The sequence below is a fragment of the Brassica napus genome, chromosome C5 (genome assembly GCF_020379485.1).
Source record: "Brassica napus cultivar Da-Ae chromosome C5, Da-Ae, whole genome shotgun sequence".
Lineage (NCBI taxonomy): Eukaryota > Viridiplantae > Streptophyta > Magnoliopsida > Brassicales > Brassicaceae > Brassica > Brassica napus.
The window spans coordinates 17,193,988-17,212,327 of NC_063448.1; the positions used below are offsets into that span (position 1 = coordinate 17,193,988).

Below are 18,340 nucleotides of genomic sequence, written 5' to 3' on the forward strand. Positions count from 1 at the left end.
CAGTGATATAAATTTGTTCATTAAATTGATTGATAGGTTAAACTTTGTTAAATAGCATGAGAGTAATAATATAGTCTATATAATAATTACTATGAAAGTTTTATTTATTTTCTGATATAATAAGACACCTTTGTTAATACATATTTATATATATTTGAAATATTTTGATTTTATTACCATTTATATTGTGGATTTTAAGTTTAAAGCTTGACTCTAAAAGATCCATAAGTTTTGGAAGATAATATATATAAAAAGGTATTATCACCTGAAGTGATTACCTAAAGCTCATTTTGTATTTTGCATTTAAAGATTACAAGACCTGAAGTCTGTAAATAAAGCCAACTATGTTGGATGTTAAGTTTAAAAGTAAAATTTCTTCAAGAAATTTTTTTATGATGCATATATATTGAAAAATATCTATTGATAAATCACGTCTAGTTGATTATGATTCATTCTCCTGGAGAGAATAAGATATTTTAAAAAAAAACTCATAAATAGTTGTTTTAGACGTGAGCATAAATGAGGTCAAGGTCCAAAGAGTTTCTTTATAGAACTCATACTCTCACTTAAAGTTGAGAAAATAAACATGGTAATAAAGAAAATAAATTATGAATTCATCTGAAGATGAAAGAAAATTTATTGTGTGTACAATACAAGGTAGTAAAAACTTATAGAATGCTTAAAAAGAGGATCTATATGATGCTCCAGAAGTGTACATAGTATTACTGCACATAAAAATTCAATTTAAAGTTTTTAAGAATACAATTTAAAGTTCTTAAGGTATTGTATTTTTATAAGTATCAAAAGTTAAAAGGATCTACGAAAAATACATAACCCATGTAGGATATAGTGTTGATTAAGAAAATAAGATACATTCGAGATTGATAAACCTGTAGTATTATCATCTCGAGGGGAAGAGTTAAAGAATCTCACTTTTTATGATAAGTCAAACATCCAGAAGATTATGTTTACACTAAAACTAAGATTGATGAATTTTTCTCAAAGTAAATCCGTAAGATTTTGAGACACTTATGTTGAGACAATAAGCAAACGAAATGATATATACATTTCAATCAAAAATAATTCTCAAAGCAGTATAAATATTTTAGAGAAAATATCTACAGCCTCTTATATATTGTACTACATAAAGATTAGTATAATGAAGATAATTGTATAGTAAACTAGAAGTTTACATTTGGCATGAATCAGTTAGACCATTTTGGTTCATTAATAATGCGAATATATACTTAAAGGTCATATGCATAGTCATATAAGAACCAGAAGATTCTTCCAAATGATTTGACATATGTTGCTTACCCATAAGATAAAAGGGTAATATGGTTTTCACCAGCCAAAATAAGATATTGGCATAAATAACGAAGATGTTAGTGGACTGATCACCCACTATGCATTTTTATAATATTGGTGAATTCACTTCTTAAAGTCTTTAACGACTATAGCACATTCACTGAGATAAGTGCTAAACATTTTGAGCAACAGTGGTTCGCATCAAGCCAATAAATATTCACTAGTTCTCCCCATCATTGGTATAGAATCAGAAACCAATCATTTTCATCTAAGAATGTTGGATGTTGCTCCGCCACAGAGCTTCAAATGAAGATGTGTTTTCAAATGAGGTTGGAAATATATGTTGGATATATATCTCTATTGACACTTAAGAATCCAGAGCCATCCCCGAAAAATATAAGTAAGGCTATACATGAATTCTAAAAGTGAGTTAGTACTTCCAACATAAGGGAGAGAAAATAAACAGCTGGAAAAGAAAATAAGTTGAAATGAATTATCATTGATCCTCGGGCTAAACACAATGTGAAATACAAGTCCAAAAGATAATTCATTTCAAAACTTACTAAAGCAGTTGCCAGACACTACCCATATAAATATAGTGATCAAGTCACATATACCAGCTGTAAATGCTCCAATAAGAATAAATGTTCTACAAGAACAATATCAAACTGCTAGTCACGCCTGCAGCGTGGTAGACAGATTGGTTCCAAAGATAAATCCTCGTAAATGAAAAAGGAGCATATATTGATAATGGTCAAAACGAGGCAATATAGTTTTGTATGATCTCCAGAAGAGAAATTAAACATGACTGACGAAAATTCAGGTACCTGAGACAAATGAAGAGATCTCAATAAGTTATGTCATTTATGAAACAAAATGGAACCGATAAGAAAATTGACGTCGATGATATTATACATGCAAAGTAGCAGTTGATATAATAAATGAGAAAGAGGATCATGAAAGAAAGTCTATTGAAAAGTGTACACAAAGAAATGATTGGCCAAATCAGAAAGATGCAATAGACAAAGATATAAACTTCTTGTGAAATATAGAAGTATTTGGACCAGTAGTCCATACACTAAAAGGTGTAAAACAAGTGAGATGTAAATGAACCGTTGCACACAAAGAAGGATCAATATGAAATTAATTGTGAAGAGACATAATTTCATGTGGTAGACGCAACTAGTTTCAAGTTCCTTATAGTCTGGTAAAAAAGGAAGAACTTGAATGAAACAATCCACTTGAAAAATGTTAATCCCTGAAAGTATAATCCATGAAGGATTGATGATATCAAAATCATGTTCCCGGGAACTCTGCATATTCGATCGAATTGAAACAAACTATTTTATGGAATATATGAAATATTATAAGGTTAACAAATGTATCCATTTGTATTTATCAACAGATTATAAATCAATAGAATCATGATTTGAATATAATCAAAACTCCTGAAGAGTTATAGAAAAATTATATTTTGGAAGAAAACTCTTGACAATACTATATTGTTTTATGTATTCTAAACTGGAGATCTAAAACTAAGATGTTATCATAAAGATCCTTAAAGTATTTTATTTAAGACGCTCGTATATGTTTGGTCCTGAAATACCATACGTAAGAGTGTTATTTAAGAAAATTATTAATCTTTTTCATTACTGAAAGATGTAATTTCATATGAAAAAAAAGAAAATCATAATAGTAACTTCTATAGTTACAAATGAATAATTCGTATGTACGAGACGAATTTCTATACAATTATATGTAAGAAATTTGGTTTGAAATCCAAATAGACCAATAAACTATTGTCTAAGTCAAAAGAGAATTATGGACAAGAAGTCTAAAGGCCCTAGATATCATAATAGAAATGAATAGAGTTTATTCTCTTAAGCTTAATTCTCTGAAGAGAGTTGATTGGAATGCATATCCTGAAGATATTATTTCTAGAGAAAGAAATATGATAGTAAGTGTGGTTGTACTCTTTTTCCTTATCATGGTTTTTTTTTCCCATTGGGTTTTTCCATGACAAGGTTTTAACGAGGCAACAAAGAACATACAAAAGATAGACAACCAAAAAGAATGTTACAATTTGAGAGATGAAAATCTATCATTGTTCTAAAGGTTCTATGACTACTCATTCGAGGGGGAGCTTACGTAGTTGTACTCTTTTTACTTTTATTACGGTTTTTCCCATTGGGTTTTCCATTACTAGGTTTTTAACGAGGCACCACGTAATACAAGATGGATGATCAAGGGGGAGTGTTATAAATTAAGCATTGAAATGATCATCCACTTCTTTACCAAACTCAAGCACTATGATCATCCACTCCTTTACCAACTCAAGCACTATGATCATCTACTCATCAAACACTATGATCACCCACTCATTTACCAAATTAAGCACTATCTTTGTTATTTTATGTATTGTTGTTCACTATAAATACCATCACTCATCTCACTCTTTTGTACACCAAAAACAAGAACAAGAGTTTATAATCAAAGAATCATTACATTTTCTTCTTCCTTCCTTATAATAAACTCTCTCCCTTATACTAGTGTTATTTGCTTCCTACGGGTATCAAATTCTACTCTTATTTAAATTTCTCAATACTATAAATTATAAGTTATTTCTTAACACGGATGATTTTTTATCTGTCATTTCCACTACTGTCCACACTGATTTTCAAAAATAGTTTTCCAAAAAAAAAATGATTTTTCCCATAATTTATTAGGAAACATTTTTCTCTTAAAAAGTTTAGTATGACCATTTCTCAGTATGTATAATATCTTCTTGAATTTCTAAATTTTTTTATCAAATTCATGAATGCATTTATAAACATGTAATATACTTTTAAAATGTAACTTGTACGTATCTATAAGAATGACCTATATAATATTTTTCTGAATTTTACTTTATGCATATTTAAATATGTGTAACATCTTATAAATTTTTGATATCAAATTTAGGAATGTCTTCCTAAAAATTTAGGAAGATATTATACATATTCACCAATATCTTACTAAATATCTATATACTTTAAATTCAGTAATGTATTCATAAATATATATTCATGAAGGTTTTCCTAAATATACATTTAATAATGTATTTCTATATACATATTTATGAAAAATTTCCTAAATTTTATGAATATATTTATATATATCAATATATTCATAAACTTTTAGAAGATATTATACTCAATGAGTAATTTATTTCTAACTATGTGTATAACTTAAATTCGGAAAGATATAATACATATTCAGGAAAGTCTTACTAATTTTTAAAAGAATTTCTTTAATTGGATTTTTTTTTAAATTCCAAAAAAAGAAAATTGAAAATTTGAATATAATTTTCAGATATTTATAGGAAAATACGATTGCTATTCACCTTTCTGATAAAGCATAATTTGATCATTTTGACCATTGTGCTAATCAGAAAACAAAATCATGTTTTAAACTATTTAAATTCATTTCTCTTATTTTAATATTGTTTAAAATATTTTTAAAACATGTTTTGAAGCTATTTGAAATCATTTTTCATGAAAAATGTTATTTACTACTTTCAGTTTTAAATATTGAGAAACACTTATAAATATTCTCATTGGAATAACTTTATATATAGTTTGATTGACAAGTGTTTTAAATTGTTCAATAACATTTTCACGGCTAAAACATTTTTAAACACGCATATCTATTTCAATCATCTTTCAAAAAGAAAATACGTAAAACATTTATATATTGAGTTTAAATATCTATAACTAGATCATTAAATTTTATCAAATCTATAACCAAATTTCTACACCTAACTAAAACATCCACAATCACAATAAAATGACAGTTATGTCCTTTAATCAAATCTTTAATGTTACGAAACAAATGTTATCATACACAAAATAATTAGTTTTTCTTTCATTTTGTATAACTATTTGAAATCAGGAATAAATGGAAACCTACTGCCACCATTAGTCCATTATGATTAATATATTGACAAAACAAAATCGCTATAAAGAAATAATTAATTGAATGGCTAATCTTATCTTAGAAAATATTTTGGATACCTACAGTGTAATTAGATATATAAATATGGTAAAACTATAATTGGTTGAAATCTGTACCTTTTCGATTTAGAAGTGTCGAAATGAGCGGCGAGCACAAAAGCTGATTGTTCACTTCAAGTTTTTCACAAACTCGAACTATGTTTTCTAATTTTATTTATTAAACAAATTTAATCATCGGATTTGATTTATTTTCTGAGTTATATGAGTGAATTAGTTTAATGATCGAGTTTGATTTATTAAAGTCTCCATATCAATTATAAACCTACAAAAAAAACTAGTGGATGATTTTTTATATGTCATTTTCACTTTTGTCGAGGCTGATTTTAATTATGATAACTATTTAAAGCCTTTGTTTTATCTATAATTTTATATTCAAAACTCGTTTTTGAAAGAGAAAAAGACAAAAATAGCACTAAATCAAGTTTATGTTCTCAAACTAGCACTCAAGGTCAAAAGTCACAAAAATAGCACTTAATGTTTTATCAAAAGTCACAAACTTAGGGTTTAGAGTTAAAGGGTGGGGTTTAGGGTTTAGAGTTTAGGGTTTAGGGTTTAGAGTTTAGGGTTTAGGGTTTAGATTTTAGGGTTTAGGGTTTAGGGTTTAGGGTTTAGGGTTTAAAGTTTAGAGTTTAGGGTTTAGGGTTTAGAGTTTAGGGTTTAGGGTTTAGAGTTGAGAAATGAGGTTTTGGGGATAAGATTTCAAATTTTGAAAAATAAAAAAATTAAAATTTTGAAAGGATAAACTTAAAAAGATGCTATTTTGATCATTTTAGTTTTTGAGTGCTATTTTTGTGATATAAATTTAGAAATGTGCTATTTTGGAGATTTGCCCTTTTTGAAATCATCAATACACATTTATTTACTGCAAATTAAAAGCATAATAATGTGACTACTTTAACGCAAGCGTAACGCACCAGAAAATGAAAAATACGAATAGATCATAAGAGAAAACAATTTAAAAAAAAAAAAAAAAAAGAAGGAGAAGTAGGGGTGTAGGACCGAGTGTAGACAAAAATATCATGTCACTGTTATTCGGAAGGGTCACCTTCGTTTCTAATATTTTAATTTTGTTTTCCTTTAATAAAAAAAAAAACATACCAAATCCGAGAAGTTAATAAAAAAAAAGAGAGAGAGAATATAAAAGGTCTTAATTCTTTTATTTACGCTGCATTCGCTCACAGAATCTGAGAGAGATAGAAAAGGCAGAGACGACGAAAGAGAGAGAGAGAGATCGAAGAAGACGGCTTGGGAGCTTTCTTCGTCTTCTTCTTCCTCCATGGCGTTTCGATTGTTTGGCAGTCTCTCTCTTCTTATTTAATTTAAATAAAAATTAAAAATAGTGAATCTCGGGGAGCACTTTTTTATTTTATTTATTATTCTCTTTTTTTTTTTTCATTTATCGATAAAAATTGTGTGTCGCCGCCGATTTGGGAGTGAGTAGTGTTTCCAGTTTATCTACGAACGATTAAACATGATTTTTCTCCTCTTCTGCGATCAGATGATTATGTAAAATCTGAGAGGTACTAAAATCTCTCTATCCACCAAAATTTTTATTATATTTTTAATTTTTAATTTCGCTTATACTTTTCCATTTTTGTCGTTTTATTTTGTTTGATTAATATAGGTTAGTCATTTTATAAGTCAAATCGATCCAGAATCTAATCTCCTCTTATGATTATAATGTTCATTTTACACATTAGATTCTTTTTCTCTTTTTGTTTTTTTTTTGCCTCGTATTCGTTTTTGTCTATATGGATTAGTTTGCGTGTAACCTGGGGTTTTATCGACGATGATGATTCGGATTTGTCAAAAGATGAACTCAGCTGAATCTGGCTTACATAACATCTGATACATAATGATAATATAATGATCTCTGATTGTAATTGACACTTTTTTAATAGAGTTTTTACATTTAATATTCGCAGTTGGTCTGTGTGTTTCGCTGTGGATATGATATACGAGAGAGATTTCATGAAACATACAATGCTTGAACACGACGCCGTTTTCAAGAATCAGGTAGGTCTCTCTCTCTCTCTATCTACTTTTAGTACTTTTATCTTCTTATGGTTTCGTTTTACGCGTCTATAGATTTTGACTTTTGTTATTGATGGCAGGTTCATGAACTTCACCGTTTGTATAGAGTACAGAGGAACTTGGTGGATGAAGTTAAGGGAAATAATTCGAATGACGATGCAAGCAAAAGGCACTTTCCTGGGTATGGAGAAGGAAGCAGCTCTCAGGCTTGCAACGGTCCTTTGCAAAACAGGAGAAAAATGATTGATCTTGAGCTCCCAGCCGATGAGTTTGATGAGACTGGTGATACCGATGAGATCACAACTCGCATTCCGCACAAACGGCCAAGATCAGGAAGAGAGGATGGTTCTCATCGGAGCAACTCTTCAGGGTCTTGCTTGGATGTGAAGAACTCAAATGGCTTAGCTGACTTGAATGAGCCACTCAATTGGCAAGATTCGGAGCCTGTTGCTGCTCTCTCCAGGGACGTGTATCCTCACTATGGAAGAAGCAATGCAGATGTTTCAGGGCGGTTGTTGGAGAAGAACACAAGCCAAAATGGACGGATGGTCCTTGGCTCAGGTTACATCATTTGATTTCTCTATATATATATTTTTTTTTGAAATGATATAAAACTATTTTGCTTATCTTCTGTTTCTCCAATGTTTTTTCATGTGGCGGTGTGTTTATAGGGCACGACAGGAGCACTCAGAGAGACCTGCATCTGCCTTCCCATTCTGTACAAGTACGTTCCAACAGCGCAGTTCAACCTCAGAGCTATCTCACAACTGATCACAGCAATGTAGTATTCTCCCGGGAAAGAGCATATCATGAGCTCGAAGTTCGCTCAAACAATCCTCAAGCGTCTCATAATAGCTACGTGGAATCATATGCGACATCTAATGCTCCTAGGTTACACAATGACTACCGCCCTGACTATGTCAGACCATTGAGCCATTGGTCTTCATCATGGGAGAACCCTAGGAGCACCTCACATCAGAGATTTTACCCAGTTCAAACGAATCCCTACATGAACTTTGTTGCGCGCGCAAGGACAGATACAAGTTTTGATACGAGAACCCCTGTCACTAACGGGGTTTATCATGGATTCTCTTCAGGGTCGAAGGAGGCTGCCGTTAGTTTCCCATCAGGAGGCTTTAGACCAAATGCTTCTTTAGGTGAGGTGATGAGGCACCAGAGTTCCGAAAGCTTTCAGGGGCTAAAAACGCAGGAGTCCTCAGCTAATTTGCCCTGGCTAAAACCTAAGCCATCTTACAAAAGTGAAAGATCCAATGGCTTCTTTGATTTGAATGCTTCGACCGATCAATTCATGGATGGAACTGACACAGGGGACTGTAGGAATGGTGTTTCTCCTCAGACGGGATTTAGGTCATCTGCCTCATGCTCTTATAATGCCAACATGGGAAGAATTGAAATGATCAACCCACAGAATAGTGGAAAACTTATTGGGTGCCCAATATTTGAGAAGCCTTCTGTTTGCAAGGAGGAGCGTGCTCCACTTATCTCTCGCTCCGCTGATCAACATAAGGAAGTGAAACACATGGTGAAGCGGGACTTCGACATCAACTTGCCATGTGATGCCTCAGATTCTGTTGACCAGCGTGGTTCTAAAGCCTTTTGTGCTGTAAAGGAAGAAGGAAACAAAGCTGCCAACAACAGACACTACTTTGATCTGAATTCATGCGCTAGTGAAGGTGATGAAGATTCCGGCTTCCATTCCAGTCTGAGAGTGAAAACAAAAGGAAACATTTGGATAGATTTGGAAGCTCCTCCCGCTCTTGAGAGCGAAGAAGAAGGAGGGGGCTCGCAGGATATGAAAGACCAAGACGATAACCCTTTGGATGAACTAATCAAGGAAGCAGCACAAGCAATAGTCGCCATCTCATTATCTGATCACCAACGTCATCTTGATGACGCAGCTTCCTCCACAACTGACGCGGCTTTGAAAAGTCCGCTCTCCTGGTTAGCAGACATGATCACTTCTTGCGGTGATGAGTTAGAAAGAAAGGCTGATAAGTCTCCAGAAGCCACAGACTTTGAGGGCTACCGGGAAGAATACTCTTCTGGAGAGATTGATTACTTTGAAGCCATGACCCTGAATCTACATCCCACTAAGGAAGAAGACTACATGCCAGAGCCCTTGGTCCCTAAGAATCTGATACTCGAAGGGACGGGTTTGAACAGGCTAAGAAGAGGACAAGCGAGACGAGGAAGACCAAAGCGTGATTTCCAGAGAGATACACTCCCTGGGCTCTCTTCTCTGTCGAGGCAAGAAGTCACGGAAGACATCCAGTTGTTTGGTGGGCTTATGAAAAGCAGAGAGCACACTTGGAGTTCTGGAGTGGCTTCTCGACGGAACGCAAAAAGAAAACGAACGGTCACCAACGTAAGCCAAGCTCAAGTTTGCCCGTCAATGACGCAGCCTGAGAGCGTATCAGTGGTTGGGCTTGAAGACAGTGAGCTTAGAGGATGGGGAAAAGCAACAAGAAGACCGAGAAGACAAAGGTGCCCTCCTGCAGGTAATCCCGCAACTGTGATCTTTACATGATACGCCCAGAACCTTTGAAACATTGTAGAGGGTACAATTATTATATAATAGATTTGATCTCACCAGCTCACCTTTGTTGGGGGTGTTGTATATCTTGTCTTCTGTAAGATGGGCCAAACATGATTTGCTATTATTTAAAAGCCTGGTTGGGTATAAAAACAGATGTTAATTTTTTGTCAGTGTTTGGTGCCAAGGTAGAAGAAATCAAATTACATTGGGAACATGATTTTAGCAAGAGCACTTGATGATTCAGAGATTAATACACCTACCTAATACATTTTAGTTTAAACTATTAGATATGTCTTACAACAACACCTTTGCGATAAATATCCATGAATTAACTTGATAGATTCAAAAATAGGTTGACAAGGTTTTCTTGGGGCTTGTTTTTGACAATTGATTTTAACAAATAAGAATGAATATAAAACACTTTGCTTTTTTACCTTCTGAACCAAAAGCATTCTTGAATCTGAAGCAAAGAAATGAAAACAGAGAGGAAACAATAATAATAATCAGAACAAAAAAATTGATCACTGATTCATTCACTCATCAATAGGAGCAGGAAGATTGAGATCGATGAGTGTATGCATATCATGAGCTACTTGGTGGTGGTGTTGAATCACCAAAGTCCTGTGATCTTGACTCCCAATGAAATGTGATCTCTTGTGACCACCTAAAGCTTGTCCCGATTTAAACACCCTGAAGCAAATTGGACACTCGTGACCTTTGCTTTTCTTCTTTGCCCCACCACTTACTTTCTTAACCATTGGGGGTTTGCTATTATGAATCTTCTTGATACTTCTGTTTGTGTCCGCACAAGAATCAGTCTCCAAGCTAAGCTGATCACCACTGTCATACACAGATTCAGTGAACTCGTACTTGATTTTCTTTCTACCGTAACAAGGAAACCCTCTTTTGCTTTGCCTCAGATCATACTTTGTAGAAGAACGACCTGATCCTGAACCTGACCATTCGTTCCTGAATCTGTTCAAGCTCTTTTCCTTTTTTGGTGTGTAGCTGTTGAATCCCATTGCAGACTTGTTACTAGATGCATTGTTCTTGAGGAACCCATCAACAGAAACATCTGAGTCCAACTTCTTTGGTCCGTTCCTGAAGTAACCAGAATCAGAATTGTCTGAATCATACAGAACATCACCATTATCCACTCCACCAAGTTTGTCTTTCTTACAAAACTCCTCAACATTCTTCACATGTAAGATCTTGAGCTGTTCCCCTGAAGATGACTTAGTCTCAAGAATCACAGAGTTGTTGTCTGATGACTCCGCCAGAGAGTTCACAACCAAGTTACGTACTTTCTTGAAACTTGAGTCTCTAGACAGCATCATCAAAGACAATGCTGTTTCCTCTTGCTCCGGTTCAATCTCAGATGCTGATGAATCAGATTGATCCATGATGCTATCACCATCAACAAAAGCATCAGCCTTGTGGTTATGATGATGTTTCACAGCTCTCTTTGATCTTCTCCTGATAGGAGAGGAAGAAGCTTCAGTATCAGATTGACCATCCATCAGAATCTTCTCTCTCTCAGAGTGACAAGCCATGTGACCACAAAGAGCTTTCGAAGAAGTGAAACCTTTACCACATTCTCTGCAATAAAGAAGCTGTTGTTGATGCTGATGTTTCAGAGCTATCATGTCTCTGTGAACCACAAACTTCTTGTTCTTTTTAGGATTCTCTCTCAGACCGTAGCTAGCTTGACCTCCATTTTCGTCGATCCTGAGCTTGTTGTGCTCATCCTCATCTGAATCAGCTGAGTTCTCTTTGTTCATGTGAGTTCTGATGTGACCTCCCAGTGATTTGCCACAAGCGAACCTCTTGCTACAGAACTTACACACAAACTTCCTCTCTTTGAACTGCTCCATCCTCTACCTTAAAAACAAAAGATCAAACCACTATATAAGCACAGATCAGAAGAAGAAGAAGAAAGGGAAACTAGTGAGAACCCATTTGTCTGATTTACCTCAAATCTTGGAAGACCACAGTGAACTGGAGATCATCAAGCTCAAAGCTTGATACTTTCTGACAGAGATCAGGTTTTGGGGAATGTAACAGTCCTCTCTTGTTAACTTGAGATCCTACCATCAAGCAGAAGAGAACACAAAAACAGGAAACAAATAAAAACAGATTTTGAAATATCTAAAGTTAGGAGATTTGTTTTCTTTTTGAGTTTGGTGATGAAAAGACGAAGCAAGAATTAAATGAAAATTATTAGCAAGAATTAAATGAAAATTATTAGCAAGAATTAAATGAAAATTATTAATCAGATTTTTTACATTTTAATAAGTAAAGAAGAAATGAGTGAATACGTGACCATAGTCTAGGCGGATTGTGCTTAAGAAAGAGTGAAAGCATTACACGCATTGTATTAGTCTGTTTTGGAATAAAAACCAACCATAAATAAATAAATACAGAAAAATTGTAAGAAAATATCAAAATATTAGTATCAGTCAAAGTGGTATACATGGACTACAACTACCAATCAAACCAAATAATTGAAAAATTAAATCTATGAGCCTTTGAAATGTAGAAAAGGATAATAACACACGATTAATGAGTCTTATTTTGTACTAAACATAATATCTATGTTATTCTTGGAAATAAATTTCTTTTGTATTTTAAGTTACTTTCCTTTTCTGAACGCTAACACCATTTTTCATGTGCATCTTTCACCTTATATCAGAAATGCATTCATGTTTTTATTGTTCCTCTTTAACTTTTTGGGGCCACAACAAGCCAGCCTATATTAAGTTCATTGTGGGAGAGACGAGAATAGTCTTCTAGTTTTTGAATGGACTTTATGTTATCAGTGCCGTGCAAAGGTTTTAGGAGGTTTAAGGCAATTTTTTAAAAAATGGGTTTCACGATTTTGTGTGTATGTTTACAAATAACTGAATGATAGATAATGTTAATATGTTTATAATTAAAGTAAAAAATAGCATAAACTGAAATGTCAGTCAAATTTCATATATAAATATGTATGCAAACACTTACAACAACAATGGATTAATATGTTGCATCTATAAATGGGGCCCTATATTTTGTTTTAAAAGTTGGGGGCTGAGAGCATGTTCATCAATAAGAACTTCTTATGGTTCTAATCAATAAATTAGTAATAAATATAGTGATTTGAAAGGTTTAGAATCTTTGTTAATCTAATTTAATTTTTCCTCGTCTAATGGTAGAACCTCACTGAGGTTCTTAACTTTTTTTTAAGTAGAATATTGTTTATACATATTGAACTCCTTCACTGCATCAGAAACTACAAAGCCAAGCTCTCATACGTATCTGTTTTTACCTCAATGTTAAGAGGAAGAACAGGGTCGTGGAGAGAAAGTCTGAGAAGAAACCATCCACCAAAGCCCGAAACACGGATCTATAACAGGAAATGTTTACTGTTAAACTATGCAGTGGAGGCATATGTTTAGGAACAGAGAGAACAATCTAGATGGATAAGCACAGAACATCAGGACACCAAAAAAAATTGTTAACATGGTGAAATGGTTAGAGCATGTCTCTTACTTGCTCTAGAACAATTGCTGAAAGCAACGCAATAAGACGATTACGGTTGAACTCACGGCCAGATGAATCCACAGCAGCGGACCTTTCAGAAAAAAATGTTTAAATATAAGGAAGAACTTGAAACTGTTCCTGTTGTAAGGAAGATGGCTTGCTGCTCAAAATAAAAGTGTGGTAGCAAATGGCAAAGTATCACTAAGTGATGACAACTATTAAGAAAAATAACTACTTATTATAGAAACCGAGATCAATAAGAATACATGTTATCATGATAGCCCCATCAGCAGGGCACAAGAATGACTCATCTTCAGTCAATGTACAACTAAACATTGCGGGTGTTGATGCTAATCTGCAAAGAAAATGTAGAGATTTATAAGCTTAGGTTACTTAGGTTAGAAGTTATCTTGACCTAGGTCTAGTATTGAAAATAAAGACACAAACGATTAAACGAGTTCCCGGCCCTCGGCGCGGTACGTCTCGTGGGAGAACTTCTGCTCCCAAAATCCACTAGATCAAAGAGTCTCTAGCTACACCAAATCAGTGTACTAGATAGTTTACACAAGTAACAATCAATCCCCACAAGAGAATACAACAAAGCCCCTTAGATCAATTAGACTTAGGCCTAAGCTTATTGATCTTGTATTGTTGCCTCCTACTCTTGCATTTCAATATGATTACTTGTTGTTGCCGCTGCTTGATTTCCTTAAGCGTTAACCTAATCAGCATACTAACATCTCATATATATGTTGTGTATGTGATCAGGTGTTGCTGCTGGAGTGGGCCTGCGACTTGCCTTGGCCCATGATGAGTGCTGCTGCTGGCCCATCAGTATGTGGGAAAGTCCAAACCTTCACAAATCTCCACCGGTTTTGACTTGAGCCCAAATCTGGCCCATTGGTAACCCGACACCCCATCTCCTTGTCTCTTTGTTCTCTTCGAGAAAGTGAAAAAAAACCAGTGTGACTCTCTCTCTCTCATCTCTCTCTCTCAGACCTTCTCTGCCGACACGGATTCGGTCTCGTCGTGAGGGATCGTCGGTTGCTCCGCCTCGCAATCATAGCTCCATGACTGAAGATCTCGTCAGCTCCACCACGATGGTGTCGCATCTTCTCCTCTCCATTCTTCCCTCGAAGTCCCTTCGCCGAGCGGTGATTTACTTCTCTGATGATGGATCACCCCATCGTGACTCCATCATCTTTCCTCCCTAATATCCCCAGGTACATCTTATCTCTCCTCTTCATGAGCGATTAGGAGCATCTGTTAGGGATACTAAGTGAGTCTTGTAGGTCTTGAGCTAACCCGTGGATTCTTTTCCTTTGCATGTCGTCTCAGATGGCTCGTGGCTCTGTCTCTAGACGCGATTGAGAACCTGACATGTCGGTGAGCTCTTTCCTGAGCTCAATCATCACGCTCCACCTCCTTTTTAGATAAAGTAACCTCCTTTCTTAGCGAACCTTCTCTAATATGCTTTTCACTTGTCGATCTGACTCTCCTGTTCTGTTTCAGGAGCCGGTTTAGCTCGATGACGAGCTCACATAGTTTCAGGCTTGAAACCCTTCCTTGATCAGACATTTGATTCAGCTCCCTGAGCTGTTATTATATTATCATGTTCTGCTGGTAAGCCTTTCAACACATACTCTTGTGTTCAGGTAACGTTCTCGAGTTTGTTACTCACAACTGTATTTTGTGGCTTGATGTAGGTTCACTGGCTCGTAGGTGTTGGTGATTGGTTGTTGAAACCTTTCCGGACCCAGTTGCTTGCTTCTGACAACTCATGTAGCATTGTCTGTGTCTCTGTTCCTCTTAACTGGGAATGTCTGGTGGCCCAAGTTACTCCACCTAAACCGGGTCTTCTTACTCGGTTTTAATTATCCTCCAGGTGATTCCTTCTTCTTTAGTGACACTCCTTGTTGCCTTTGATTCCCTATTTACGCACACACTGACCGTGTTTTTTTTTTCTTTTTGTCTGTATATTGCGAGAATGAAATCATACAACTTGAATCACCTGGAGCGCCTCCAGTCTTATCAGTTCACATTCAAAAGCTCACAGCAAAACTGGAACTTCTGACCAGGTACCGTCTTGTTAGGAAGTCTGCAGGATTTACATTAGTATGAATCTTCTTTAGGACAATATCCCCTGATTCCACTAGGTCTCGAATGAAGTTGAACTTGGTAGCTATATGCTTTGTCTTTTCGTGATTGACTGGATTTCTTGCTAGAGCTAGGGCACTTTGAGAATCGCAGTAGAGTTTGATCCCCTGTTGCTTGAAACCTAGTTCATTGCATATTTCTTTTAGCCACATTGCTTCTTTTGCTGCTTCATTCATAGCCATGTACTCTGCTTCTGTAGTAGATAAGGCAACCACTGATTGTAAACATGACTTCCATGAGATAGTATTACCTCCAAATTTGAATGCATATCCAGTTACTGAACGCCTTCTATCCATGTCTGTTGCATAATCTGAGTCTGAGTATCCTTCCACTAGGAGTGTAGAGTTCTTTCTGAATGTTAAATTCGAATTCACTGCTCCCTTTAAGTACCTTAGGACCCACTGAACTGCTTTCCAGTGTTCCCTTCCTGGTTTACTCATGAATCTGCAGACGTAGCCTACTGCAAAACCTAGGTCAGGTCTGGAGCCTACCATGCCGTACATTAGGCTCCCCACGGCGCTGGCATAGGGAACTCTTTCCATCTGAGAAGCCTCCACTTTCCACTCGTCATCTATGAGACTTCTTAGTTTGAAATGTGATGCAGTAGGAGTAATCACAGCCTTAGCATCCTGCATTCCAAACGTCCTTAGGACTTTCTCAATGTATTTGCTCTGAGATAGGATCAGGGTTCCCTTTTCTCGATCTCTGGTGATATCCATGCCCAAGATTCTTGAGGCCTTTCCCATGTCCTTCATCTCAAATTCTCCACTCAGCTTTTCCTTCAGCTCTTTGATCACCTTTTTATTTCCTGAGGCAATCAACATGTCATCGACATATAGGAGTAGATAGATCGCCTTATTAGTTTGAACATCCCTCATGTAGACACATAGGTCCTTACTGCAACGTTCAAATAGCTGATCCTTCATGAAGCTGTTGAACCGATGGTTCCATGTTCTTGGGGATTGCTTCAAGCCATACAGAGTCTTCCTTAACAGGCATACTTTGTTCTCTGTCCCTGGCTTTATGAACCCCTCGGGCTGTTCCATAAGGATTCTTTCCTCTAGGCTTCCATGTAGGAAAGCAGTTTTAACATCCATCTGTTCTAATTCCAAATTCAAATTCACTACAATGCTGAGCATAAGTCTGATAGAGACATGTTTCACAACAGGTGAAAATATTTCATTGTAGTCAATCCCTTCTGTCTGAGAATATCCTTTAGCAACTAGTCTGCCTTTGTATCGTTCATCCTCAACACCTGGGATTCCTGGCTTTAGCTTGAATAGCCATCTGCATCCAACAAGCTTTGCCTTTGTAGGCCTATCAATGAGATCCCAGGTTCTGTTCTTTCTATGAGATTCCATTTCTTCTTCTGCTGCCTGCTTCCATAGTTTCTTTTCTCGGCTTCTCATAGCTTCTGCGTAGCTTTTTGGTTCCTGAACTTCCAAGTCCTCAATCACATTGAGAGCGTAAGCTACAAAATTCTCATCTTCATATCGTGATGGTGGTCTCACGTTCTGTCTCCTTTCCCTATCTCGTGCCAGAACATAGGTGTCTAGAGTTTCAGTGTCACCACTCTCACTCTCAACCTCGTGATCACTTTCACTATCAGCTTCGTGATCTTGTTCTTGGTCACCTGAGCTGTTAGAGCTAGATGATGATGATTCTTCTCCACCTTGATCAGATGTGTCTTTGGATTTGATAGAAGGAGAAGGCCCTCTGATCAAATCATCACTAAATGAAACTTTCTTCTTAGTTCGTTTGTCAGTTCCTTTGGTCACTCATGTGCTTCGTTTTTCTTTAGCAACAGTGTGTTTGTACAGCTCTTCTTCGTTAAAAACAACATTTCTGCTGGTTCTGCATCTGCCATCGTCCTCTATCCAAACTCGGTAACCTTTAGTACCCATAGGATATCCCACGAAGACTCCCTTGATGTCTATCGGTCCCGTTTTCTCCTCAGTTATATGCACATAAGCAGTGCATCCAAATGTTCTGAGATGTCCCAAATCGGGCTTAGCACATGTCCAAACTTCTTCGGGCATTTTGAATTCTAGTGTAGAGTTAGGTGACCTGTTAATCAGGTGGATAGCAGTAGATGCAACTTCTGCCCAGAAGCTTTGGTCTAGGCCAGATTCGGCTAACATGCATCTCACTTTATCCATGATGGTTCTGTTCATCCTTTCTGAGACTCCATTCTGCTGCGGGGTATAGCTGCAAGTTCTGTGGCGTTTAATTCCCACCTGTTTGCAGTAATTATCAAACTGCTTATTACAGAACTCCAACCCATTATCTGTCCTTAGGCATTTAATTTTCTTCTCTGTCTTTGTCTCCACCTCAGCTTTCCATTCTCTGAACTTAGAGAATACCTCATCCTTAGTTTTCAGAAAATAAATCCAAACCTTCTTAGAGAAATCATCAATAAATGTCACGAAATACTTATTTCCAGCAAGGCTATCTGGTGTAGATGGAGAACCCCAAAGGTCAGAGTGAATGTACTCTAGAATCCCTTTAGTCACATGTTTAGCCTTAGGAAAACTTTGCTTGTGAGATTTTCCAATTATGCAGTGTTCACAGAAATCTAATGTCTTAACTTCCTTGTCAATGATAAATCCCCGTTTGACAAGTTCAGACATGTTATTAATATTCATATGACCGAGGCGTGAGTGCCAAACATTAGTCATATTCCTCTCAACTTTAGATAGATTAGCCTCTC

At 35.9% G+C, this 18,340-nt stretch overlaps 2 protein-coding genes across 5 annotated transcripts; one reads left to right on the plus strand and one right to left on the minus strand.

Annotated features, from left to right (window-relative positions):
- The first annotated feature begins 6,457 nt into the window (after positions 1-6,457).
- Positions 6,458-10,121, plus strand: LOC106401549. 3 transcript variants are annotated; one of them, XM_022703012.2, is made up of 4 exons: positions 6,458-6,658; positions 7,286-7,376; positions 7,475-7,955; positions 8,066-10,121. In XM_022703012.2, the coding sequence occupies exons 2-4, from the start codon at positions 7,311-7,313 to the stop codon at positions 9,940-9,942; spliced, it is 2,424 nt and encodes an 807-aa protein (XP_022558733.1). In that variant the 5' UTR covers positions 6,458-6,658; positions 7,286-7,310; the 3' UTR covers positions 9,943-10,121. The 3 variants fall into 3 exon arrangements, with proteins under 3 accessions (XP_022558733.1, XP_013697540.1, XP_048615087.1); XM_013842086.3 differs by having other exon boundaries at positions 6,474-6,880; XM_048759130.1 differs by lacking the exon at positions 6,458-6,658 and having other exon boundaries at positions 7,286-7,380.
- A 237-nt stretch (positions 10,122-10,358) lies between these two features.
- On the minus strand, positions 10,359-12,894 carry LOC106399696 (zinc finger protein ZAT4-like). Of its 2 annotated transcripts, none has more exons than XM_048759131.1 (2): positions 11,924-12,894; positions 10,359-11,828 (listed from the first exon to the last, which is right to left on the minus strand). In XM_048759131.1, exon 2 carries the CDS (start codon positions 11,823-11,825, stop codon positions 10,485-10,487), a length of 1,341 nt encoding a protein of 446 aa, XP_048615088.1. In that variant the 5' UTR covers positions 11,826-11,828; positions 11,924-12,894; the 3' UTR covers positions 10,359-10,484. The 2 variants fall into 2 exon arrangements, with proteins under 2 accessions (XP_048615088.1, XP_013695610.1); XM_013840156.3 differs by having other exon boundaries at positions 10,359-11,832; positions 11,924-12,892.
- Positions 12,895-18,340: the final 5,446 nt, after the last annotated feature.

What these genes read in the sequence shown, in the direction of transcription:
- LOC106401549 (XM_022703012.2), top strand. Translation starts at nt 7,311, where the DNA reads ATGATATACGAGAGAGATTTCATGAAACATACAATGCTTGAACACGAC. An exon ending in ACGCCGTTTTCAAGAATCAG is followed by an intron (nt 7,377 to 7,474) that starts GTAGGTCTCTCT and finishes TATTGATGGCAG; the next exon opens with GTTCATGAACTTCACCGTTT. An exon ending in ACGGATGGTCCTTGGCTCAG is followed by an intron (nt 7,956 to 8,065) that starts GTTACATCATTT and finishes GTGTGTTTATAG; the next exon opens with GGCACGACAGGAGCACTCAG.
- LOC106399696 (XM_048759131.1), bottom strand. Translation starts at nt 11,825, where the DNA reads ATGGAGCAGTTCAAAGAGAGGAAGTTTGTGTGTAAGTTCTGTAGCAAG.